Source organism: Entelurus aequoreus, linkage group LG04 (genome assembly GCF_033978785.1).
Source record: "Entelurus aequoreus isolate RoL-2023_Sb linkage group LG04, RoL_Eaeq_v1.1, whole genome shotgun sequence".
Taxonomy (NCBI): Eukaryota; Metazoa; Chordata; class Actinopteri; order Syngnathiformes; family Syngnathidae; genus Entelurus; species Entelurus aequoreus.
In genome coordinates this window covers 30424456-30449781 of record NC_084734.1, presented here as the reverse complement: position 1 = coordinate 30449781, position 25326 = coordinate 30424456, and the positions used below count along the sequence as shown (strand labels likewise).

The 25326-nt window shown below is 40.8% G+C and overlaps 1 protein-coding gene across 2 annotated transcripts in view; it reads right to left on the bottom strand.

Moving 5' to 3' along the window:
• syne1a (spectrin repeat containing, nuclear envelope 1a) overlaps positions 1-25326 on the bottom strand; it is a 178765-nt gene that overhangs the window by 48902 nt on the left and 104537 nt on the right. For both annotated transcript variants that reach the window (XM_062044566.1, XM_062044564.1), the window contains 24 exons: positions 24589-24759; positions 19829-20155; positions 19556-19708; positions 19328-19495; positions 17548-17724; positions 14201-14347; positions 13901-14026; positions 13635-13811; positions 13257-13522; positions 13021-13177; positions 12553-12951; positions 10759-12357; positions 10127-10455; positions 9852-9996; positions 9548-9772; positions 5472-5737; positions 3990-4155; positions 3762-3917; positions 2167-2319; positions 1790-1972; positions 1576-1713; positions 1160-1345; positions 437-559; positions 180-362 (listed from right to left, as the gene is read on the bottom strand). In XM_062044566.1, coding sequence (XP_061900550.1) covers positions 180-362; positions 437-559; positions 1160-1345; positions 1576-1713; positions 1790-1972; positions 2167-2319; positions 3762-3917; positions 3990-4155; positions 5472-5737; positions 9548-9772; positions 9852-9996; positions 10127-10455; positions 10759-12357; positions 12553-12951; positions 13021-13177; positions 13257-13522; positions 13635-13811; positions 13901-14026; positions 14201-14347; positions 17548-17724; positions 19328-19495; positions 19556-19708; positions 19829-20155; positions 24589-24759 — 6120 coding nt within the window. The remainder of the gene's footprint in view (positions 1-179; positions 363-436; positions 560-1159; positions 1346-1575; positions 1714-1789; positions 1973-2166; positions 2320-3761; positions 3918-3989; positions 4156-5471; positions 5738-9547; positions 9773-9851; positions 9997-10126; positions 10456-10758; positions 12358-12552; positions 12952-13020; positions 13178-13256; positions 13523-13634; positions 13812-13900; positions 14027-14200; positions 14348-17547; positions 17725-19327; positions 19496-19555; positions 19709-19828; positions 20156-24588; positions 24760-25326) is intronic.

Here is a 25326-nt window from a genome sequence, read left to right as displayed (position 1 = left end):
ATAGACAATATGTTCCGTAGAATTTCCTGTGTAATTTGACAAATAGTTGAGACATCCTAACCGAACCATTACTACTGACTGATATTATGACCAATTAAGACGTTAAAGAGACATTTTAGATTGTGTATTTCACTCCAAACGCAGCCATAAATGCAACGTGAAGACTGACTGCCCCTTACCTGCAAGATATTGCACTGCTGAATGGTTGTATGCTGCAGCTGGCTGGTTTCTTGCTGCAGGCTTTGTGCTGTGCGGCACACAGGAAGTCCTGCCACTACTTCTTCCGGAAGCCGGAGGGCACTCTGACACTGCTGTACAGCCGCAGCCTGCCGCTTGAAGCCATCCATCTCAGCCAACAAACGCTTAAGGGAATAATTGGAGAGAAGTGTGTATCAAACAAAACAAGTGTGTTGGAACCGCTGTGTGCTGGCTTTACTTGTCGCTGTGTGAGCTGCTCTCTCAGACTGAGCTTGTTGAGATCCGGGGAGGCCAGCATAACTTGGATCTGGTCCACCGCAGCGTGGAGGCTCTTCACCTCGGCTTCTAGACGCAACATGTCCTGAGAAAAGATATGGAGGTTAAGTTATCTGAAAAGCTAATAGGGCCAACATATTTAGTGAGAGAAATAAGTAGTGCAGTGAATAGCTTTTCGTTTATAAAACATAACCTCTGGTCTTAAACAGATGCTACTCTGTTTCAGGAGGGTCACATGAGTGGATGCCAACAAACTACTTATCGGTGTGAACATTTAAGAGTGATCATAAAAAAGGACCATGTTGGACCAGGACCAGATTGACCCTGTTTGTAGAGTGATGGGCACATCAAACTAAAGATATAAATTGATGTGATTGAATGATGCATCCATCATTAAGATACAAACCTGTGAGGTAAATGTTTATGTCTGCAGTGTCACTACAATGCAATTATGCCAGAAGGAAACTGTCAGTTGTATGAAAGATTAGTGCTACGGGGTTCAACAGATTCTACTATATCATGATGGGTGTAGTACATGCTATGACCATAGGATGGCAATGTTGGCATTTAGCTCTGAAAGCACTGCATGTACATTTTTTCTGCTATTTTAAATAGAATCTACCCTAAAATAGTTTTAAAAGTATTAGTGGCACATGAATCAATTTAATTGTTCTCTTCAGTTTACCTTGGCCGCATCCTGTAAACTCTGCAGCCGAGTCTTGGCTGAGAGGTGAAGCTCCTCAGTGCGCCTGCCGAGGTGTTTTACCTGCTGGCTCCACCCTTTAGTCATCAACACCTCCCCTAACTGCGTCTCCCTCTCTGCCATGGCTTCCAAGTCACCATGGAGACCCCGACACTCCCGCAGCAACGCCTGTCAACACAAGAGCATTAATTACGAGGAAAAAATACAAAAAAAGGGGGAGGAGTCTTTCGAGTTGTCAAATGATACTAATTAAGGAGCGGCCAACACACTAATCAGTCTGACATTCAGCTGAAAATTAGAGTAAGGGACTCTAATTGGCTGCACGTTTGTGGGATTTTATGAGCGGTAGAAAATGGATGGATGGATGGTATAAACACAGGATACATGTAAAGACTCACCTGATATGCTCTGATTTGCTCTTGTAGCTGAGATATTTGGCTCCAGATGATGTTGCCCGTCATCAGAGTCTCCGCTTTTTCAATCCAACTCAAAATACATTCCTTCATATTGTGATATTCCTGCATCTGCTTCTCTGCCTGATCGGTTTAGAAAGACAACATTGAAAGGGTTTCCAACATTCATAATAGCCCTGAAGGAACTTAAAGTGCTTACCTTCTTCAGTTTGTTGCTTCTGTCCTGGACCCGCAGTGTGGCATGGCGCTGCACTTGGGCCATTTTGGCCACGGCATCGCCCAGCTGCTTGCACAGCAGAGGGTTGTGCTCACTGAACTCCTGTACGGCTGCCGCTAACTCAGCAAGAGTGTGAGCGCAGCAATCACACTCTTCCCGAAGAGTCTGACGACGAAACATATTGCAAAAAAACACGTTAGAGAGGCTACAAGAAGCTTGGGTCACTTATGAGAGCAGTGAATCCACTGTGTGTCATTCCAACTTTCAAACACTAATTAACCCTAGCATCTGCCCAATGAATAAGTATTTGACCTGGGGTTAATTGTTTGCTAATTATTCAAATCAGTCAATTTGATTACCCTGGTCTCCTCTTTGGCCTCCTCCAGGTTAGCTCCCTTGTTTTCAAATCTCGACGAGATGTTTCTCAGCTTGGCCTCCATTTCCTGCAGTCTGGAGCTGAAGTCCTCTTTCACGTCTCGGGTCTGCTGCACCTCACATTCTCTAGCCTGGACCTGGACCCCAGGGCACAAAGACGAGTGTCTTGAGTGAATTATCAAAGCGAAGGTAGACTGTTTTATTGGTTAACATATTTTTACAATTGGATTACTATTTAGAATGTTATATGCTAACTAGGGATGATGTTTGATAAGGAATTATCGAGTTCGAGCCTATTATCGAATCCTCTTATCGAACCGATTCCTTATCGATTCTCTTATCGAGTCCAGATAGGTTGTTGTACATGGAAAAAAACACACAATATTTGGTTTAACAAAAGCTCACTTTTATTATATAATAAAAAAATAAAATCTAATAAATAAATAAATATTGACTGTTACCCACCTAAAAAAATAAAATAAAAAAAATAAATATTGACTGTTGTTACCCAAAGTATATTAAGTGGGATTTTTCAGAGAAACAAATATATACAGTAACACAAAAACAACCTGTCTCTGTGATCACTATAGGTGTATAAATAATAATATAGTGTTAAATAAAATCAGTCCCTTGGGCACAAAACTGAAAATAATACAGCTCTCTAAAAAGTGCACTTCTGCTGCTATTTGACATAACTGTTTGTTATGATGCTTTGACATTTTTGCACTTTATTTCTTTATTGAAAGAAAATTCTATGAAGAGAAAAGTTCTTTGCAAATGTGGTTACAATGCTAAAAAATGAAAAGTTAAAGCTAAAAAAAGAAATACACTTTATTGAGTTAACATTATTTCTTTATAAGGGGAAAAATGTTATGAGCGAGAGAAAATAACTACACTACCCAGCATGCAACGGGAGTTACGAGCATGCGCGGTAGCCCCGAAAAGTGTTGCATGTTGCCACGCTGTGAAAGTAAACGTAAAGAACTCAGCCAACACGCCTCGTCTGCATTATGTATAATTAGACAGACAACACATCTACAGTGTGATTTTGTTTTGTTTACAAGGAAAGAAAAACTAAAGTTAAAAAAGGGAGATATGTTGTATATATATGTATGTGCTGCGGTTGTTTTAAGAACGTTGCGACAGCTGCCGTAAAGGAGGTGCGTTGCTAGCCTGGTTGCTATGTTTCCGGTTGGTCGTAAAAGTGTTCGTCATGTGTTTTACCCTGCTAAAATCTCTCAGTAAAGTTATTCGATGGATGATAGCTTTTGTTTTGAACTTTATTACACCTTGGAGCGCTTTTTCCCGTCCATTGTTTTCCTGCTTTCGCTATCTGCGCCTAATGACTGAGCTACGTGACGTCAATTCTTGTGATGTCCCACGGAGCATTTCTGGTCGGGACGGGATTCGAATAAAGAATCAACTCTTTTCCTTTACTATAGTGGTCTCGATAACGGGTACCGGTTCTCAAAAAGGGATTCGAGTCCGAGGACTCGGTTCTTTTCTTATCAAACAACCGGGAAAACCGGTTTCGAGTATCATCCCTAATGCTAACTAGCTAGGTGTAGCCAGTCTTTACCTGGTCCTCAGCAGAGCCCAGAGCCAGAGCCACCTCAGCCAGCTGCATGCTGAGCTCCGACGGCATCCCCGCCTGGCGGTCCTGGTACTTGGATTGCTGCAGCTCTGTCATGCGCTCCACGCTCTGGCGGCGGCTGATGACCTCTCCGTGTGCAGTCTGGGGTAGAAACACTTTTGACGCTTGTGGATTTTTGCCTCTAAAGTGTGCACGTTATGTCGTTACCAGTACCTCCAGCTCTTGCAACAAAGCCTCCAGGTCTGCTGTGGGACTCAAGAGCAAGCCCCGAGTGTCTTGAATCCAACCTTTGACCAAGCCCAGCTCCTTCTCAACATCCTCTCGCTCCCTCAACTCCTGGTGCACTTGAGCTCTGCTAGAATGGACCAATAACACTAAACTAGAATAAACAAAAAAGGGAAGAAATTAAGAGTTAATAGTGGAAAGAATACTTTAGTTGTACCTGGGGAACTGCCCTTTTTTGGAATTTTGCCTACCATTCACATCCTTTATGTAAGACAAAAACACATATGTTTTCCTTTTTTAATGCATTTTAACTAGTAAATAAATGCGAGCAAGTCCACTTACAATGGAGTCAATGTGAGAATCTTTATTCGGCCCATAAAGCTCTTAAAAAAAAATCTGAACAATTCCATCAAAGTTTTATATACACACTGTAAGTATATGTCATTTAGTAACAGGCACATTCATAATAACATGTAATATTTACGTATTTTGCTAATTTTAAGCATGCACATTCATTTTATAGATGCATCACGTTTGCTTTTTCCTCCAACTACAACATTGAGTACAACTCATGCAGACATTATGAGAGACAACAAACATAATAAAACATCACTTACTGTACAAAGTCTGCTCTCACTGGGTCGTTGACTGTTAGGATGTTAATATATTCCCGTTGAGATGATGAATGACTCATAATCCTTGCGAAGGGTTTAAAAAAAAGTGGGTGCAAACCAGCATCTTTAGTGTGTCTTTCTCGCCATCTACAGGTCTAAATTGGCTGTCAAGGTTGAACAGCTTCTCAGTTTATGTCCACATTATTTTACTATAAAGGGGAGAGGTATGATTTATAATCTAGAATAACTTTCACCAGCTCAGAAGCGAGAAAGCAGCTCCCCACATGTTGATATCAATACAGCAGCATAAGAAAGTTGCCTCTCTATGATCAATGTAGGTCCTTAACGTTAGTGCTTAAAATAACAATATTGCTAATACTTGGTTAATATTCAGGTCGCGAAATGTAAATGGAGTATTGTTGGAACTTTTTGGATGTTTTTTTAGTTGGTTTTATGGTCGGTGATGTCATGGCTCCCATTGGCGCCATTGTAAGCGGACTTTTCCCATCCATCCATTTTCTACCGCTTGTCCGCTTGGGGGGGGGGTGCTAGAGCCTATCTCAGCTGCAATCGGGCGGAAGGCGGGGTACACCCTGGACAAGTCGCCACCTCATCGCAGGACCAACACAGATACACAGACAACATTCACACTCACATTCACACACTAGGGCCAATTTAGTGTTGCCAATCAACCTATCCCCAGGTGCATGTTATTTACGTTTATTTACGCCTTTGAATACATTTTAAAAAATACATACATGTTCTTGTCCCTCATAAGGATTGTGAATTATAGGCAACATTCCAAAAAAAGTGTAGTTCCCCTTTAAGTTATACAAATAGGCAAAGCATCACCCACCTGTCATACTGGCCCTGCATGTTTTTGATGTCTTGAAGGCACTGTGTTTCCTGATGGCCATTCTCTGTTTCCTCCTCATCTCCTCTGAGGCTCCGGATGTGTTGCCCCAGCAGAGCCAGGATGGACTGCTCTCTCTCCACCTCCACACTAAAGGAGTCATGGTAATCCAGTAGACTCTGGAGTGCCGCCCTGGTGGCGGTCTTCTCGACCGTGCTGTCTGGAATGCGGCTGTGGAGGTCCGCAGACACCGAGCGCACTTTTTCCATCTGATGAACAAAAATTTTGATATTTTTTCATTGATATGTATGCAAATAAGCCACTGTTGTTTGCATGAATTTAACTTAAGTATGAGTCGATTGGCCACAGATCAGTAGCAGACCATTTTCTTGAAAAAGTATATGATCGCCATTGCCAATTAAAGGTAAACTGCACTTTTTGGGGGAATTTTGCCAGTCCTTCACAATACCTATCTAAGACATAAACACTTGTGTATTTGTTTTTTTATGCATTCTAACTCGTAAATAAACATAAATGAAAGTCAACTAACTATGGAGTCAATGGGAGATGCTCTCTTCTGCCTATAAAGCGCTCTAAAAACACCTCTATCATTGTTTTACCTACATGCTGTAAGTATATATGTAATATAGTAACAGGCACATTCATAATAACATGCACTATTTACGTATTTTGCTCATTTTAAGCATACGGTGGTGCATTATTTTCATAGACGCATCACAACATTCGCTTTTTCTTCAACAATACCTACTACTAATCATGACAGACTTCCTTAGAGGCAACAAACATAATAACAATATTTTACTGTACAAGGTCTGCTCTCACTAGGATGCCGACTGACTTGATGGTCATATAATACCATTTAAAAGAAAAATGATAATCCACACAAAGGGTTAAAAAAGAAGCCGGTGTCCTGTGCCACACACAAGCGTCTTTTCGTGTATTTTATCCCCATTTCTAGGCATAAGTTGAATGTCACAGATGACCAACTTCTCTGGTTATTAGCACAAAATTTTATCCAGATGAGAGGCATCATTAATTAAAATGTAGAAACAACTTTCCCCAACTCAGAAGCGAGTGAGATACAGCAGCTCAGCATGCACAATTAGTAGGCTCTCTGTAAAACAGCGCAGCTAAAAATAGTTTGTCTGCGTAAACGCTTATAATAACAATTTTGCTAATACTTGGTTTATATTCAGGTCACAATATGTAACGGAAGTATTGTTGGCGGTTTTTGGATGCATTTTTCGAGTGATTTATATGCAGAATGGATTACTCCTATTAGCTATATTGCTAGCCACCGAAAACAAGTCTATTATTACAACTTAGAATGAAAAAAAACACATATGTGTTCTTGTCTTACACAGATTGTGAATAGGCAATATTCCAAATCAACTGCAGTTCCTCTTTAAGGCTTTTAAATACCGATCGAAAACGCCAATCCCCCCTGACAAATAACATTGTATTAATTTTTAGTTCCCCGACTGACAAGCTAACAGCTAATTGTGTATCTTCATATGCAGAAAGGAGCCGCTCTAAGTTAATAATAATCACTTCCCTTAAGGCAAATGAACTGCATTTCTTTAATATCTTTGATATCATTATCAAGTATTATGACAAGGTTCAACATTTTACACACAGAGAACAAGCAGGTGCAGGCATGCTACTGGCTAATCCAGCCACTAAAATAGCTACAAACAACAGAAGAAATAAGTGCTTAGTAAAGTTTAAGAAGTGTAGATGGAACCATATTGCAGCAGGAAGTAAGCAGCTATTAAGAGGAAATTATCAAGTAGAATAATAAGTAGGTGGAGGATAATATAACAACAACTGTACAATAGACTGTATTTATACAAACCCCGTTTCCCTATGAGTTGGGAAATTGTGTTAGATGTAAATATAAACGGAATACAATGATTTGCAAATCCTTTTCAACCCATATTCAATTGAATGCACTACAAAGACAAGATATTTGATGTTCAAACTCATAAACTTTATTTTTTTTTTGCAAATAATAATGAACTTAGAATTTCATGGCTGCAACACGTGCCAAAGTAGTTGGGAAAGGGCATGTTCGCCACTGTGTTACATGGCCTATCCTTTTAACAATACTCAGTAAACGTTTGGGAACTGAGGAGACACATTTTTTAAGCTTCTCAGGTGGAATTCTTTCCCATTCTTGCTTGATGTACAGCTTAAGTTGTTCAACAGTCCGGGGGTCTCTGTTGTGGTATTTTAGTCTTCATAATGCGCCACATATTTTCAATGTTAGGCAGGTCTGGACTACAGGCAGGCCAGTCTAGTACCCGCACTCTTTTACTATGAAGCCACGTTGATGTAACACGTGGCTTGGCATTGTCTTGCTGAAATAAGCAGGGGCGTCCATGGTAACGTTGCTTGGATGGCAACATATGTTGCTCCAAAACCTGTATGTACCTTTCAGCATTAATGCCGCCTTCACAGATGTGTAAGTTACCCATGTCTTGGGCACTAATACACCCCCATACCATCACAGATGCTGGCTTTTCAACTTTGCGCCTATAACAATCCGGATGGTTATTTTCCTCTTTGGTCCGGAGGACACGACGTCCACAGTTTCCAAAAACAATTTGAAATGTGTACTCGTCAGACCACAGAACACTTTTCCACTTTGTATCAGTCCATCTTAGATGAGCTCAGGCCCAGCGAAGCTGGGTGTTGTTGATAAACGGTTTTCACCTTGCATAGAAGAGTTTTAACTTGCACTTACAGATGTAGCGACCAACTGTAGTTACTGACAGTGGGTTTCTGAAGTGTTTCTGAGCCCATGTAGTGATATCCTTTACACACTGATGTCACTTGTTGATGCAGTACAGCCTGAGGGATCGAAGGTCACGGGCTTAGCTGCTTACGTGCAGTGATTTCTCCAGATTCTCTGAACCCTTTGATGATATTACGGACCGTAGATGGTGAAATCCCTAAATTCCTTGCAATAGCTGGTTGAGAAAGGTTTTTCTTAAACTGTTCAACAATTTGCTCACGCATTTGTTGACAAAGTGGTGACCCTCGCCCCATCCTTGTTTGTGAATGACTGAGCATTTCATGGAATCTACTTTTATACCCAATCATGGCACCCACCTTCTCCCAATTTGCCTGTTCACCTGTGGGATGTTCCAAATAAGTGTTTGATGAGCATTCCTCAACTTTATCAGTATTTATTGTCACCTTTCCCAACTTCTTTGTCACATGTTGCTGGCATCAAATTCTAAAGTTAATGATTATTTGCAAAAAAAAAAAGTTTATCAGTTTGAACATCAAATATGTTGTCTTTGTAGCATATTCAACTGAATATGGGTTGAAAATGATTTGCAAATCATTGTATTCCATTTATATTTACATCTAACACAATTCCCCAACTCATATGGAAACGGGGTTTGTATATTCATTGAAAAATGTACAGTGAATACATGTAATCGGTATTGGTATTGGCTGATCTCACTCATAGATGATCTGTATTTGAACCGGCAGCATAAATCCCTGATTGGCGCATCCCTAATTTAACTATTAACAGAACGTGTATATTTCATTGGAAAAAGAAAAATGAGGTCAAACTGCAGGGAGCGACACTATTATCGTCATCATCATCCCTAAAACAAAGAGCCCAAAGAAAAGCAGTGTACAACTGAATATAACCCCTTTTAACCACTGGTGGGAATTCTTCAAAACTGACTTGCTCAGACTCGAAATAGCGCGAGAAAAAGGCTGCATGACAACATTTTGGCAGAGAGAAACAACTGCCCTGAAGCCTGGAGTAAGATCCCAGACCTCCGACTAGATTTGAGTTAGACCAACATCTGCAGAAAAATTAACAGTTTAGCAAAGTTTATCTGCTGCAAGAGTACAGTTGGAAATTGATTTGAATATGGAATGGAAAAAGGAATACACTATCTGGGCCAAACTCCTGGGAAGGGACAGTAGCTTCATATAAATAAATAAAACTGGAAAACAAGGGACACCCAACTCGATTGTATCCTAAAATTGTGTCTCAATACTTTTGCCCAGATAGATTGTATTCTCCTTACCTTTTCTGTCAAGTTCCTCCACTCCCTGGCAGTGTCCTCCAGTGCCCTCTCCTGGACTCTCACCACACTGCGAAGCCTGGTCCACCTTTGCCATAGTGATGAGAGAGCATGGTGGACGACGGCGGCTGCACCAGATTTGATGACAAGCCGCTCTAACTCGACTACCTTGTCTTCCTTCATAGCAGTGATAGCAAACTCCTGAAGGTCAGCATAAGTCGCTAGAGACTGAAAAAAGTGACAACAGACGGGTAAACAGAGTGGTTCACTTTAAAGCTGTAATAAATAACACTTCATTTTCTCCCACCTTGTATTTCTCACACTTGTCTTCTGCCTGCTGGAGACTCTCTGCTTTAGCGGTGGAGAATGCTGCCATCTTGCTCTCTACATCGTTCATTTGTTCAACCAGCCGGTCTCTGTCACGTTGGATGGAGGCCCATAGAGACACACACCTAAGAAAAATAATTGTGTAATACACACACCACTTTGTTTAATGGTATTAAACATACATTGAGTTGTACTAATTGTTGTCCATAACCCAATGAGATGTATCAACCATTCCACATGAGAATAAATCAACACCTCTCATGGACGTCTTTGCAGGCCTCCGTATGGTGTTTGATTTCTGTGCTCCTCATCCGCATGGCTTCAGCTTCTCCTCTTAGCTGGTTCATCGCAACTTCTGTCAACAGGGGCTCCAGGGTGTCTCTTATCTCTTCTGAAACAGCTGTATAATTATTTTCCTGCACTGAAATTTCTTGCAGGTTGAGAATCCAATCTGTGTGGTGCTCCAGATCCACCCCAGCGCTGGCACTTTGAAGGCAATCAGCGGCACAATCCAGGTGTGTTTGCATGGACTGCAAGGTAGAGTGGTGCCGCTGGATCATGGCAAGAGCTGGACCCAGAGTCAGCTATAAAATACGGAAAGTGAAAACATTTACTCAAATTAATGAGTGGTATATAGTATATGCTCCAATTAACATCTCTATTTATTCAACCGTAGAGTCCTAGGGTGCTTTGTCGACAAAGTAAATAACCGTCCGGGTCAGAGAACATTGGCATTAACAGCTGTGGTTTTGTTGGTAATCTGCTCGTGTAGTCTGAAAATGTGTAACTCTGAAAAGTCCACTGCAGATTATATTGGTTCTCAGGATGATATACAGTATGAGTATAATGAGTCTGAATTACAGTATTTATTGTACCAGCACACATACCTGCTTTTGGTTAATATCCTTTAGAACTTCAGCTCCCAGCCTCCTTAGCTCCTCTGCTTTCACATCCACATAGGCTGGAATACTTTCCTTTCTACTGCAATATCTTTGCACTTCCTGGCTAAACAATTTATCCACCATCCTCAATCTGCTCTTCACTTCTTCTTTCATGATTCCCAGTTTGCACATTTTCTCCTGCACACTCTCAACTTTGGCTTCTGTTAAGCTTACAGGCTCCCTCACTGCGGATTTAAAGTCCTTCAGCCATTCGGCCATTTTCTCCATCCCCGTCGTGAAGTCTTGTGGGACATCCTTTTCACTTTCTCCAATGCAGCATTTAATGTCTAAACGTAAGGACTGCAGTGAGTCAAGCAGGGATTTCATCTCCTGAAAGGCAACGGGGTCGGACCTCAAGCAGAGGCTTGCGATCTGCTGGTTACATTCTTTGGCCTCTAAAGATACACTATCCAGACGTTCAAGTAATGCAAAAAGAGCTGCAATTTTATGCGTGGCATCAAGTTCTTTGTCTGACTTGAGTCTAACCAGATTGTCTTTGGCAAACTTCAGTTCCTGGTCAAAGGTTTTAAGTATTCTGTTGTGCTCATTGATTATCTTCAAGGCATGATCCAAATATTTTTGTTTTTGATAATTTCTTCTTTTAAGAGTGTTGTGAAGGCGCACTAGCTGACGTGTTTCCTCAGCTTTGTACGTGTAGCCCGTACTGAGAAACCCCTCATTTTTTCCATGAAGGTCTCTTACCGCAGGGCTGATGTTGGATAAAGCTTCATCCATCCTCTGATAGTCACTCCTTAAACAACGCAGCTCCTCATCACAAGTATTGATAGTCTTCTTCTCCAGATTGTCAAACTGCTCCTGAAGGTCCTCCAATGCGCTTCGAGTCGTATCAAAAAAAGTGCTAAAATCTTTCCTCTCTATGATTATTTGTTGAATCCTGTCTTTTTTTTCTTTGGCCAGTGCCAGGATGCTGTTGTACTGTTGGGGGAGAGCATTGAGTCGCTCGTCTAGGTAGCAGTGGTCGATCTCGTTCAGAGTGGGAAGGATCTCCTGGCCTATCCTTTGTACGATCAATAGGAGGTTCTCGTTCTCCGAAGCTTGTTCCAGGACTTTTTGAAAGGTGCATAGATGTTCTTGCAGTACCGAGCTATCCTCAATGTGGTTGAGATTGATTTCCCGGAAGGTGATGGCCTCCGCGTGTCTCAGCCAGTGACAGGTCTTGTTAAGGTCCACCTGGAAGTACTTCCTGGATGTCAAAGCTTTGTCCAAGATTGTGACACGCTGGCTGGTTGTCTGGAAAGCCGCTTCGAAAACCGCCTGCAGCTCCTTAAGTTTTGCCAAGGTTTCTTCTCTTTCTTTGTCTGTGGCATCCTTCTCGAGCTCCCGACCTTGAAACCAGAGAGATACCAACTCCCTCCGGTAGGCTCGAAGGCTGCTTTGGATGCTGCGACACGCGGACGCCTGTTTAGCGAGATCCTCTGGAAGAAGCGCAATGTGGTCATCTATCAGAGCCTTCCTCTCTTGTTGTTGTACCCATAACAGTGCTCTCCCCAGACCCTGAAGGAACTGAGTCCTCTCTGTGAAGGCCTGGGGAAAATAGATGATTGTATGAATACTTAATCTTGTTAATCAATGATCAAACATGCTTTTATGGCATGCAATAATCAGAGCCATTCCTCGATGGATTCCTATTGTTGAATGTGAGCTTTTATTTTCCTGACTTTTTTTAATACATTTTTGTAAAAGCTTTGTGGAATTCTACAGGGATTTCCACCTGTTTACCTTGCTGAGGTACTTTCTCCTCTGGGCTACTCGTGCCTCCAGAGCCTCCACTTCAGTCTGGGCGTGTTCAACAAGCTCCTGCAGGCTTCTCCTTTCTCTCAGCCCCAGTCTGGAGGCGACACATTGCGCTTCGCTCACCGCTCGGCCCAGCAGCTGCTGACGGGCCTCCAGCTCCACGCACACGCTCAGGTGGTCGAACAGAAAACTCTGGGCCAGGTCAGGCGGTGGGCTGGTTTTCAGCGTGGAGGTGAGTGCGGGTCGCTTCTCTTCCACCCACTGCCGGGCGTCCCTCAGCTGGGTTTCCACCCGTGCCAGTTCCTCTAGCGTCTGTGTGGAGTCCTGGATCTTCTGGTGGATAAGAGTCTCAAGCTGAGCCCAGCGTTTCTCCAGGTGACCCATCTAGTAAATGGGGAAACAATTATATATTTTAATAAAACAGACATTTTTAAACATCTCTTAGTTTCTCACCTGTTGTTTGACTAGTTCCTTGTCCAACAGGCTTATTTGTGGCAGAATAGTTTGTTTCTGGTCTCGCAGATCTTCTAGGGTTGCTTTACGCTTCACAAGGTCACTGGATAACTTTTTAAGAGCTTCTAGATGTTCCCTTGTACTCTCAGTGTCGGCCCTGTGAACACATAGACATCACTTGGGGAATATCTCATCTTAATTTCAAGGTAATTGTTAAAAAAAGTGATGATTAGTACCTGGCCAGGTAGTCCCATTCCCTGGATACTTGATGGAAAACCTCTTCGACAGCAACCACGCTCTCCTGATACTCGCCACTTCGCTGCATGTCGTCCCCTCGCTCCGCCTCGAGCTTCTCTGCACGCTGGCCTATTTCTATCCAGCTCCTCCTTAGTTTCTTCATGTCTTCCAGGATGGGACAGTCCTGTCCGTCTGTCATTTTAATGATGGCCTCATTCAGACGGCTTAACTCAGACTGCCTTTCCCTCACGTGCTGGAGGAACTCCTTAAGTGAAAAGAAAAAATACAGCTTTTTCTATTAACTTTGGGTTTTAATAAACAATAACATCATTAATCATGTATCAATAACAAATCATGTATCAATAACAAATGCACACCTGTGCTTTGTCCAGCTGGTTTTGTGCAATTCTGGGCTCAAGCTCTGCTGGACATCTAATGAGGTTTTCCAGTTGCTGCTCCGTCTCTCTCAGCCGTACCTCCAAATGTGTCTTCTGCTCCTCGACATCTCTCCAGGCATCTGCAACCTCCTCGCAAAGCATCATGCGCTCCTCATTCTAGAAACAAAACAAAAAACAATTAACTTCTGCAACACTGTAACAAATATGACTTCATAAGATCGAATGTGTTCTTGTAGCCAACTGACCTGGAGTTTGACCTGCTGGATCGCGGCAGCCACCTCCTGCACTCTGAGGAGTGAGAGGTCACAGGAAGAGCACACCAGCTGCAAGTAAGTGCTGGCCTGTTCCTGGAGGGCCCGCTCTTGCTTCACCTGACAAAATAAATCAACAGCTTGCACAACTGAAATGCAATTCGGTTTGGAGTCAATACCATCTCAAGAAACAGAAAAAATAAATTTCCCACAAAGATGGAGGCAGATAATGGTCCAAAATGTATTGGGAAGATGAAGATTCAGGGTGAAATAACTGATTTATGTATGTCTGACCTGCTGTAGCGCCTTCTCTACGTTGAGAGGGGTCTGTGCAGGAGGCTCTGGTTGCTGGGAGACAGACCTCAGCCAAGTCTTGCACTGTTGCAGAGTGTCTTGGAGACTCAAGTGTCTTTGGAGCTCATGGTCTAGGCTCTGATATACCTAAAAGCAAATTTTAAAAGATATTACAATTGTTTTTTTTATTAGTTCCTACTAGGGTTGTCCCGATACCAATAATTTGGTAGCGGTACCAGTACCAAAATGTATAACGATACTTTTTGAAACTTTTCAAAATAAAGGGGACCACAAAAAATTGACTACGGTCTGGGAGCCTAACAGCAGGAAAGGTGTAACAACTACATTATTACCTGTCACTGTTTATAACTCCTTGTGTAGATGTGAATGCTTATTATTTAAATGTGTACCTAAGTTTGAAGCAAAGGTGGTAATACTAATCGCGACCTTTGGTGAGGCATGTTTTAAAGCAGCACTTGCAGCATGCACCTCCCTGTTTAAAGCGTCACCTTTATCGATAGTTTTGAAGCCCAAATACCTCCAAATTGTGCTTCACCCACTCTCTTTATTAACCAGTAGAAGTGCAGTTTTTTGCCTTTCTTCTTCTCCACACTGTTTTTGCTTTTATGCGCTTTGTGTGTGCGTTCAACATCATGCGCCTCGGCTCTGTACACACTGCAGCATGCGGATGAAAAAAAAGTACAGGTATTTTTTAAAAGGCAGTATAGTATAATTTTTAATTCATTAATACCGTGGTACTTTATTAGTACCGGTATAACGTACAACCCTAGTTTCTATTTAAGTTTAAAATTAGAAATACGTCCTGCAACAGAAATGTATATCTTTTTAATACATTGAATAATCCAATGAGTGCATTCAGTAAGTAAACAGGACATTGTGCAGCAACATTTTTGACAGGTGTGGAATGCGGAGGAGTCTGTACCCTAAGCAATCTCTGATTGACAATCTTAATATGGAAGCTTTTTAGACAGAAGAAGGGGAGGCATGTACAGTATATTGGCACACAGCCATGAGTTTTTGGCAAAACCCTATTGGCTGGCATGGTGCAAAGTGGCAGGCAGGATATTAGAGCTTACATTGGGATGCAGTTGGCAGCCACTGGTGCAACTAAAGAGGAAGCCAGCAGTGTGGCGGAAAAGTGCGGCTGGATCACACAATGCCAGATTGGCTGGTGTGGAAAAAAATAGTGGAGTCTCAGGAGGTGAGCAACGATGACATGAGTGGAAGATGCCAGAATGACAGTGGTGCTGGATTAGAGGGCTTCCCGAATAGTGGCGCAAGCATGAAACCCTGGAGTTGACAGGGGGATAAACTGGAGATTAATATGGCGAGATTTAGTTAGCGACTTTGGCAAGAAGAGCAGCTGCTCTAGGCTTCCACCTGGCAGCCACCGCCATGTCCTTTACGTTGGCGGTGAAGGACTGTTGTCAAGAGATGGTTTAGGTGTCACATTGGGTTAGGATTAAGAGGTCGCCTTGGCGGCTGAAACATTAATGACATTGATATGTTGACGGGGTGTGACTGTGCATGTGTGGCCTTATTTGGCATCAGCACATACGCACGGAAAAATGTTTACGCATCCTTTATTAGAACGTGAAAATCACTTTCGCTGCTTTAAATTACACAAACAAAATGATGCTTTAAGTTGCTGTTTTAGTGGAGAGTGAAGATGTGGTCGGATCTTGGTCAGTGGAGCTTCCCTGTGTGGGCGACCCAGGTAAAGAGGAAAAAGTGTCCTGCTTAAGGACACAGCAGCAGTGATTGGCATTGATGAAGCTAGATTCAGACCGGGAACTCTCTGGTAACTATATAACACACTTTGCCTTCTAAGCCTCACCGCCCACATCAATAACATGTTGAGATTTTCACTGTGAATGCTGTAACAATCTTTTTTTTTTATTACCCAAACCGCAAAGAGGATGCGAGGGTTAATTGGAAAAAGGCGATATTAAAGAGAAAATTATTTCATGAAAACTCAGTAAATATAAAACCACTAAATTCGTTAACCTAAGTAATGATTTGAAGCACATCAGGAGTGAAAAGTAAATTATTGCCTTTTTTAACAATTGCCCAACACAACAGAATCAATGTCTGCAATAATACAGTACCTGTGGTGAGATCATTGTAAACAGTAAAGCAAATATGAGTTTTACGCCAACGGGTGATCAGCGCAACAGGCATTTTAAAGCGCATGCAGAGGTGGATAAAGCTGCTTGTTGATGACCACTCATGATATTTCAAATGCAGCTACTGCCAGCTTGTGGAGTTAAAAGCTAAATACAGCCTCAAGTCAGTTATTTGCTTTTATAGATCAGTGCTATAATTAGTTTTTAGGTTATAATGGCCTACTGGCCTTGCGCCTCTATCTGGCCTGCTTTTACCATATCAACTCTTGCAGAACCTGAGGTCCTCTGACACCAAACTTATATCTTTACCAAATACCAGAACAAAGACCCATGGCGAGGTGGCATTTAGCCCCACCTGAAGAACCACTCGCCGGAAACCCTTGAGGACTGCAGAGACTGTTGTTATTTAAAACAAAGGGTGAAAAGAAGGCACACCTTTTTAATCAGGCTTTTTACTGATTATTTCAAACTCTTCTTAAGTTCTTAATTTGTATTCTGTTATTTTGTATTTTATTTATGACTATTATTACTACTGTTATTCTCACTATTTTATGGTTTTGTTAATTTATTCATTTACTACACGTTTTATTTTTACATACAACTTAAAATATATTTATATTACTTTTTAGATAATGTATATTTTTAGTTATTCTCCAATATGGGTGCCTAAAAATGGAGGGTTTTTTTTATCAGTCCTCAGTGACATGCCATGTTTTGCTATTGTCAAAAGTGCTGTGTGCATGTGTGTTTTCTTCTTTTTTTAACTGGTGTAAAGGACTTTGTGTTGCAAATGTCCTGTGCATGAAAAGTGCTGTATGAATAAAGTTTGATTGATTAATGTTGCAATTAATTGAATTGATTGGAACATTTCCGAGAAGTGTTTCCTCACACAAAAAACTAAATATATTTGTTAAAAGCTTAACAGGTGTGTGTGTGACACATATACTGTAGTTAGGCGTGTATAGCATGCTGTGAAATGGAATGGAAATTATTTATTTTCTAAAAAATACACTAAATTAAGGCAAAAACAAAAAAAAAATTAGGCCACAGCCCACAAACAACGTAACGTTGCAGGAATGTCATTGCTGTTTACTGGGTCAAAATTATTACTATGAAAAAGATAATTAAAATAACAAAAACAAAGGTGGCCTAAAAAGTCTAGTATTTCTTCACAGCCCTCCTCCCCCTTTCTTTACTCACTCTCTGTGCTGTGCTACAGATGGCAGAGTAACTGTCTCTGGTGCCTTGCTGGTGAGCCTGGACCTGCTGTCTCAGCCTACTCTGCACGCGCTCGTCACAGCCTTGCACCAGGTGGTCCCCTCGCTGATTCAAGCCTGCCAAGCGATCCTCAAAGCCTGCTATCTCCTCCATGATGGCCTGCGGAGGACAAAGGGACAAAGTAAAAAAAAAAGGATGTCAGGCTGGTCAATGACACAGGAGGTCAGAACAGGCTGATGGCACACAACACAATGTGGCCTTCAAGGGCTAATTATTAGGTGGTCGCGAAGAGATCAAGTTTGAAAAGTTAAGGCTTTGAAGGACTCTACTACTCCATCAATGCATTGCCATTTGCATCCCTAGGGAAATGTACTAAAAATGTACTATTGAAATATATATATATATTTTTTGCACACTGTTGAAATAATATTGTGAATAGTATTTATTTGCTTTATATACACATATATATATATATATATATATATACACATATATATATATATATATATATATATATATATATATATATATACATATATATATATATATATATATATACATATATATATATGTATATATATATATATATATATATATATATATATACACACACATATATATATATATATATATATATATATATATATATATATATATATATATATATATATATATATATATATATATATATATATAAAGCAAATAAAACAAATACTATTCACAATATTATTTCAACAGTGTGCAAACTGGAAAACTGGCATCTTTTTTAAATTAGACTAGAGGTAAGCATTTAAAGCCATAGAAATATATACATTTTTTTAATACATATTTGTGTTCCTCCTTATCCTAACTATACTACCGTTTAGGAAATATATGAACATATACTTAAAAAACCTTACAACAATACAGTTGCCAGAGTCCCTGGGTTTTCATTCAGTCCTGTTCAGTGTTGCCACAGTTATTTTAAAACAATAATTCAATTACTGATTATTACTTTAAAAAGTAACTCAGTTACATTACTTATTACTGTATTTTAAAAGTAACTCATTTAGATTACAAGTTACTTTATTAGTTACATTTTCTTGCCAACATAGAGTGCACCACAAACTTGAACTACTCTTAAATTTAGCTGATAAAAAGTTTAAAAAAATGTTTGTATTACATTAAATCAGGGGGGCGACGGTATTTTTTAACTGGGAGGACCGAGCTATCAGCAAATTACTTGAACTCAATGCATTGTTTTTTCATCAACGTATGTTTTGTTTGAACATTTTCATTATAACTTTAATTTTAAAAAATGCTGAAAAGCATTCACACATATTTACCTGAACATATTTCAATCTAAATCACAGATCTGTCATAGTAGAAAATTATTAACTGATCAGGGGCATATTTGGGGGCCCAAAGCAAACCTTGTAGTTGGGGCTCGCCACATAACAAAAACAATATATAATTTCCAATGTTGTTACAAACAGTCATGCTAACTAAACATTATTGCACAATTAATATGAACTATACCAAATTTTATCCCAATAGGTGTACTGTATTATCAGATTTAGAGCTGAAAAGAGACAAACATTTAACAAACAAGCAAACGGCACGAATTGGGTGAAATGGCCCATATGTATGTATTGTGTATTGTGTTTCAGTATGTGTGTAATGCTGATGAGATGTAATGTATTAAATCATATTTATAGTGAGTTTATGTGTAATGAAACCTATGTGACTAAATGTAACATTGTCAACCATATGTTTTGGTCACCTTGTGCCTCGCCAGCTGCTTTGTGGCCTCCTCCAGACTTCGGCTCATGCTGGGGTCAGGGGTCACCATCCTGCTGGACATCTGTAGCAGCCATCGCTCCGCCTCCTGTAGCTTGTGGTGGTATACTTCCTGCTCCTTGACCTGGCCCTCGAGATGCTCCACGCGGGCCTAAACGTCACAACATAACGTGTCACAGATGACCGTGAGGACAAGTACATGTTTTCTTACCATGGCCATATTACACAGGTCACTGTAGTCTTTTTGCAGTCTATTCATTTTGTCTCTGACTGAGGGGTAATGGACTGATGCCAACAGAGCGTCTCCCTTCTCCAACACTGACCTGATGGAAGCATCATGGGACTGGACCATCTGTAACAGAGTCTGGGTGGGAGGAATAAAAATATTTGTTATACCCTCTCTTGTGCAGCTTATCGTCAGCATCCTTGAGAGTGATGCTTATCTATCTATTCTTACACCCGATTGAAATAAAGCTACAAAAACCTTGTGTTTGGCGAGCTGTGCCCTTCGTTGGTATAATTCGGCTTTGGGCTCCAGTGGAGAGCTGAGCAAAGATTTGGTCTCCCCTAGCCACTGGGCCTGAGCCTTGTGGCGGTCCTGGAACTCCTTAGCCAGCAGAAATGCGCGCTCCAGGAAGCCGTGCTCTTGCCTCAGCCAGCCTGCAAGCTCCTCCAGCTGGGAAAGACGGGCTTCCACCTCACCTCCTAAGCTCTTCGCTCTGTCCTCGTTTAGGAAGTCTGCCACACGCTCGGCCCTCTCTCTCAGGGCCTTCAGGAAGATGTGACCGTGATGGAGATCAGCCTGCAGAGTCTAGATGACAGAAAAAAAATCAGCATCACTGATTTTATAGGAATACTGGCATTTAACGTCCTTTCATCGGAGCAGGCTTCGTCGGTACAAATCGGACAGCTCTAGTCTGAGAGGATGGTAGGACACTATAGACAATAAAAATAGAGTGGATGTTGAAGGGGCATGTTGAATCCAGCACCATCCACTCAGACTAAAACTGTCTTATCCAAGTCTGAGTGCAAGAACTGATAAAGTCTGCTCGGATGGCAAAAAGTCTTCTAAGAACAGTCTACTTTTGCGATTGATTCGAAGCACAGGGAATGTTTGAGGGTGCGAGAGGAATATGCTTATCAGGTCTATCAAGTTGACATTCAGCAATCACTGATCTCTTTGTCCTTCACCTTCTGGCATTTTCTACAAAGGCTTTGTGGCCTTCAGGTAGGCTGACACTAGCATGGCAATATGTGGAGAGGCCTGGCAGGTCATGGAGTGGACGAACCACAGTGAATAATATGAAAGGAGGACTCCAATTATAAGAAGAAGGAGCCACAGGGGGGTTTCAGGGTAACTGCAACACAAGCTCGATGGGATGCCTTCTAGCTTTCATCATGGGTCTATTACTGCTTGAGTGGAGATCTGCTACGCTATGCTAGGAGACATCTGCAGCTAGGCTGTTAATGATATGTTGTGTCTGCCTGCACACGTTCTGTGATTGTAGCGTACCATGAAGTCAAATCATTCCAATAACCCACCTGTGTTTCTTCTTCATGACCTTAATCAGACATCCACACATCACACAACCTGAACTAAAACAAGAAACGTCTGCCGTAATTGCTCAACTGCCTATGTCAAATTATGCCAACTTCACATTCTACTCTAACATCCCACAGCGCATCAAGTGTGTATAATCTGCCAGCCTTGCAAGATACGAGTGTCCATATGGTGCGTTTCGGAACCCCACTCAATCATTAACGCTGATAAAGTAGCAGACATTACAGTCTGCTGCACACCGTGTGTCCTTTAGGCTGTTGTTAAACGGTCTTTTGTCATGATGCTAACATTAATTATTCAACGTCTTGTGTATGCCTTCTTTGTGTCAACATTCTGCCTGCATCACACTTCAGTCACTGTATTCCACAATTCGCAGTAATATTTATATGTATAATAAACATGGATTTTTATAAATACAAAAAACAGTTGGTATGCTGTATTTCATTCCCTGAATGTAAATGAAAAAATTTTTTGGAATTAAAAAAAAAAAGCAGAAAAACTACCATATAAAAAAGTAACCTCCAAAAGTGTTTGTTGTTCTATGTTGCTGGTTGAGTTACAAGTTGTTCTATATTAAATACAGTTGTTCCCATTGTTGGTCCCACTGTTCAAAAGTCTAACTGCGGTCATCATAGAACATTTAGTATTTCTCCAGGTGATGCGTTACGTAACATTTGAACATGACTAACTGTCCTACAAGCGTAAAAAAGAAGTTCAACATAGTGTACTAAATTAAACAACACCAAAGCAAAGTACAACTACTCATGCTTCGAAAAAGCCTGACAGATACAGATTATTTTAAGAGGAAGGACCCTTTCCGATGTTAGTTAGATCTATTTCCGGTTCTATGTTCATCATAACTCCTTTTTTTCCATAATTGGTACGTTTCAGTGGTATCATCGCAACAACAAAAAAAAAAAAAAATAAGCACAACATAACTGTGTAAATATTCCTTAAGACACTCACAGAACTGAATTATAGATGGAGGACTTGGCCTCATATGTTTATTAGAGAAGAACCAGTGCACCTTTCTATTGTTACAAGTTAGCCTCAAACAATGTACAAATCCAACTAATGGCCCTTGGCACAGCTATTGATTGGTCATCTTTGTGTCGATGCCTAATCATCCCAGTTCAATGAACATCCCTGGAGCGTTCACCACAGGTGCACGACAGCTAGTGAAGTGATGGAAGGACACATGTGGCGACGACATGTCTCAAGTTACTGTTCAGAAGCATCACCATCGATCTAATACAAGGGTAACCACCACGCCGCATGACATGCACCACCTGGCGTAAGTAATTCCTAAAGTGTGAGCGTCTGCATATAATTTATAGAGGCTTATTAGTTAGTACTTTGAAAATGCAAGCTGAGGAGATGAGTGTTGTGAAGCTGTAAGGACGCTACATCAATTACAGAGTCAAAGCCAGCAGGCCTCTGACATTGGTGCTTCTTCTTCATCCTCGCATTCACAGCGGGGTGTCGCACCCTGCTAACGCTCTTCCTCTAAAGCAGTGTCTGCTTTGTCTTCATAAAGAGTCGATCGATACAAGCAGTGTGGTTCAGGCTGCATCACACTTGTGAAAATACTTAAAATTGAGCAAGCAATAGCCAGGGCTCTGAGCCAAAAGTGGCCATTTGAGCTGAAAAGCACAGAAAATGCACAGATATCACACATTTTTCTTGGCCAGACATGCTGAAGCTGCCAAAAAAAGCTGTACTGTTTCACAAGCAAATATTCTGTTGTCTTCTGTTTAAAATCCTCCAATAAGACTGGGGTCTCCAAAAGACAGCTTATGAGCACCAGTGTTGTCACCACCAGATTTTGAGTAGCTCACCAAAGAATCAAAGACTATTCAGTCCAACCAGGATTTTGCGATGTTGCGATCACGCTCCTTCACGCAAATTCAACCAATTCAATTGGCCTTGCAACTCTGACCAGTGGCCACAACTTTCCTGCGTATTTTGGATTATCAGTGTCATTTTTGGCAATTGTAATTGTCTCTGGGCGACGCTCAAACGTGCATGTCAACGGTCTAATCAAAATATATGTTAGTTTCTTGTGTAGACGAAAGCAGGGACAACGAAGTGTAACAATATATTAACTCTTTTTTGATCAAACAACAATTGTTGTCCCCCCACATAATAGGGGGGACAGTACAGTAATTGGACACAGAGTTTTGAGTATGTGCTTTTACGGCCATCTGGTGTTTCTACTTTTAAGTCTGTGTGGTAAAAATGAGTAATACATCAATACATTTTTTTTTTCAATTTTTGTTGAATTACTGCAGAAGGAAGATGTAAACATAGATAACAAATTCATCTAATTGATTCAATGTTATTGAAAAAAAAAAATAGACAGGCAACTTTGGCCGTAAGTTTCTGAAAAAGCTGCGGCGAATTCAGGCATTTTAGGCTGCAACAATCAGAAAAAAAAGTACGCAAAATCCCGGAGGAACTGAATATTTTCTTAAAGGCGTCTTATTATGATTTGTTTTCCTACATTTACAACACTTCGTTTAGGTCTACATATGGGTATGTTTTGGTCAACCTTTTGCATAGATTATGTTCTACAGACCATCTTCAAACAGTTTTCTGATTGTCTCTTCAGAATGCAGTTTTGTGGGTGGTCTAATTTACATGCCACAGCCTCCCCCCCAAGCCAAGCCCTTTTCAACTGCGTCTCCACCCTGTCAGCCATGTTGTAGTTTTTAGTGCTTCAATGTCAAGTCAACTGACAGATATACGTTAGAAATATATGCTACTTTTTACTAGCAATGGCAACAACAGAGAATTTTAAGTCTGCCCAACAACAAGAGGATGGAGACAATTAAGTACCGTATTGACTACAACGTTGGACTACAACCGAATAAAAATGGCGGACTGACGCAAAGCTCTTCGGGTAAACTTCTACCATATACTGGATGAATATCCGCTGACGCAACAATGACAAAATATGTCACAAAATTCTTGAATTCCAAACGGCTCGTTTGGAGCAAGTTTGGAAGAAGGCAAGGTTATTTTATAAATGTGCTTTGATTTCAAATTTTGGGGAATTATGGGGATCCTAAATAAACAAAAACAGGTAAGAAAAGTTGGTTTTGCATAATAGGTCCCCGTTAAACTCTTAGTATTTTTCTATAGTTACTGTTCAATTCAGACAGTATGCCCAAATATAAAATTACCCCAAAATAGCATAAACAGTTTTGAGTTGTAAAAAAAATACAATTCAAATGTAACCAGTTATATAAACAAAACACAAATAGCTCACCTTCCATTTCTTTTTGTCAAAGTCGCTATGTTTGTGAGGAATGTTGAAGACTTCTGCCCTAATGTTTGATACCTAAAATTTTAAAGATTAAAGCCAGCTCCTGCTTGAAACATGATAACCTTAAATCACTGTCCAGGCTGCTCAGCCCAATGTGGCTAACTAACAATATTAACTAATCTGTTCATTCAGTATTTTTGACATTTGCATAGAACATGGGAATGCCAGAGTTACTTACAATATTGCATATACAATTAAACAGATTAGTTTGACAATGAGAACAGATTATTTCAATGTAAACACTCAAAATTATTTTTCATGCCTAATTTACTGCAACACATCAAGCGCTATAGGAAAACTTGAGCGTTAATTAATGTTTATTGCCTTCACCACACATATTTAATTGGACCAGTACCTCAAGTTTCTTCAGCTTTTTGTCCATTGCGTTGCGGTCCAGGGCTTCCGATGTGTTGGTTACTTCTGTAAAGTTTTTCTGCGTCAAGGTTATCCAATCCGTAAAGGACACACAAAGGTTTTCGGCCTCTTCAATACTCTTCAGCTCCTCCTGTAATTGCTTGATCGTGTCCTACAAGAGCATTTGATGAGAAAGAAGATTTAAGTTATGACTTAAGAGCGCAAATAATCAATATATATATACGTCAATATAAAATCTGTCATCCATTTACTTGTGCAACTGTATGCGAATTCGTCATCATTTCAACATAGGTGTCATTTGTTTTCGTTGTTTGTGTAATTTGTACAAAAACTACCACAGCCAGCAGGTTTGTTTGTGTTTGTAAGATGTATCTCTTCTTTTAAGGTTGCACTCCAGCAGGCTTTAACCACCAAGATTTGTGAACAGGCATCAAAACAAAAAACATTGCCTCTTTCATCCCCCCCATCGTATAAGAGGGTGCGGGCAGGGGAGGGGGTAGGTGCATTATCCACTTGACTGAGATTTTGAGTCAATAACACCATGAGGATAGAGAGGCTTACTTTGTGGTTTTGACACATTATTCACTCCACATCCAAATTCTGTAGCGAGAAGCTCCAATTAGCTTATATTGTTGAGTGCACACCTTTTTCTGAGAGGGAGTTAACAGCCACCCCCCCACCGCGACATCAGAGTTGTCATGTGTTAAAGCTGGAGTAT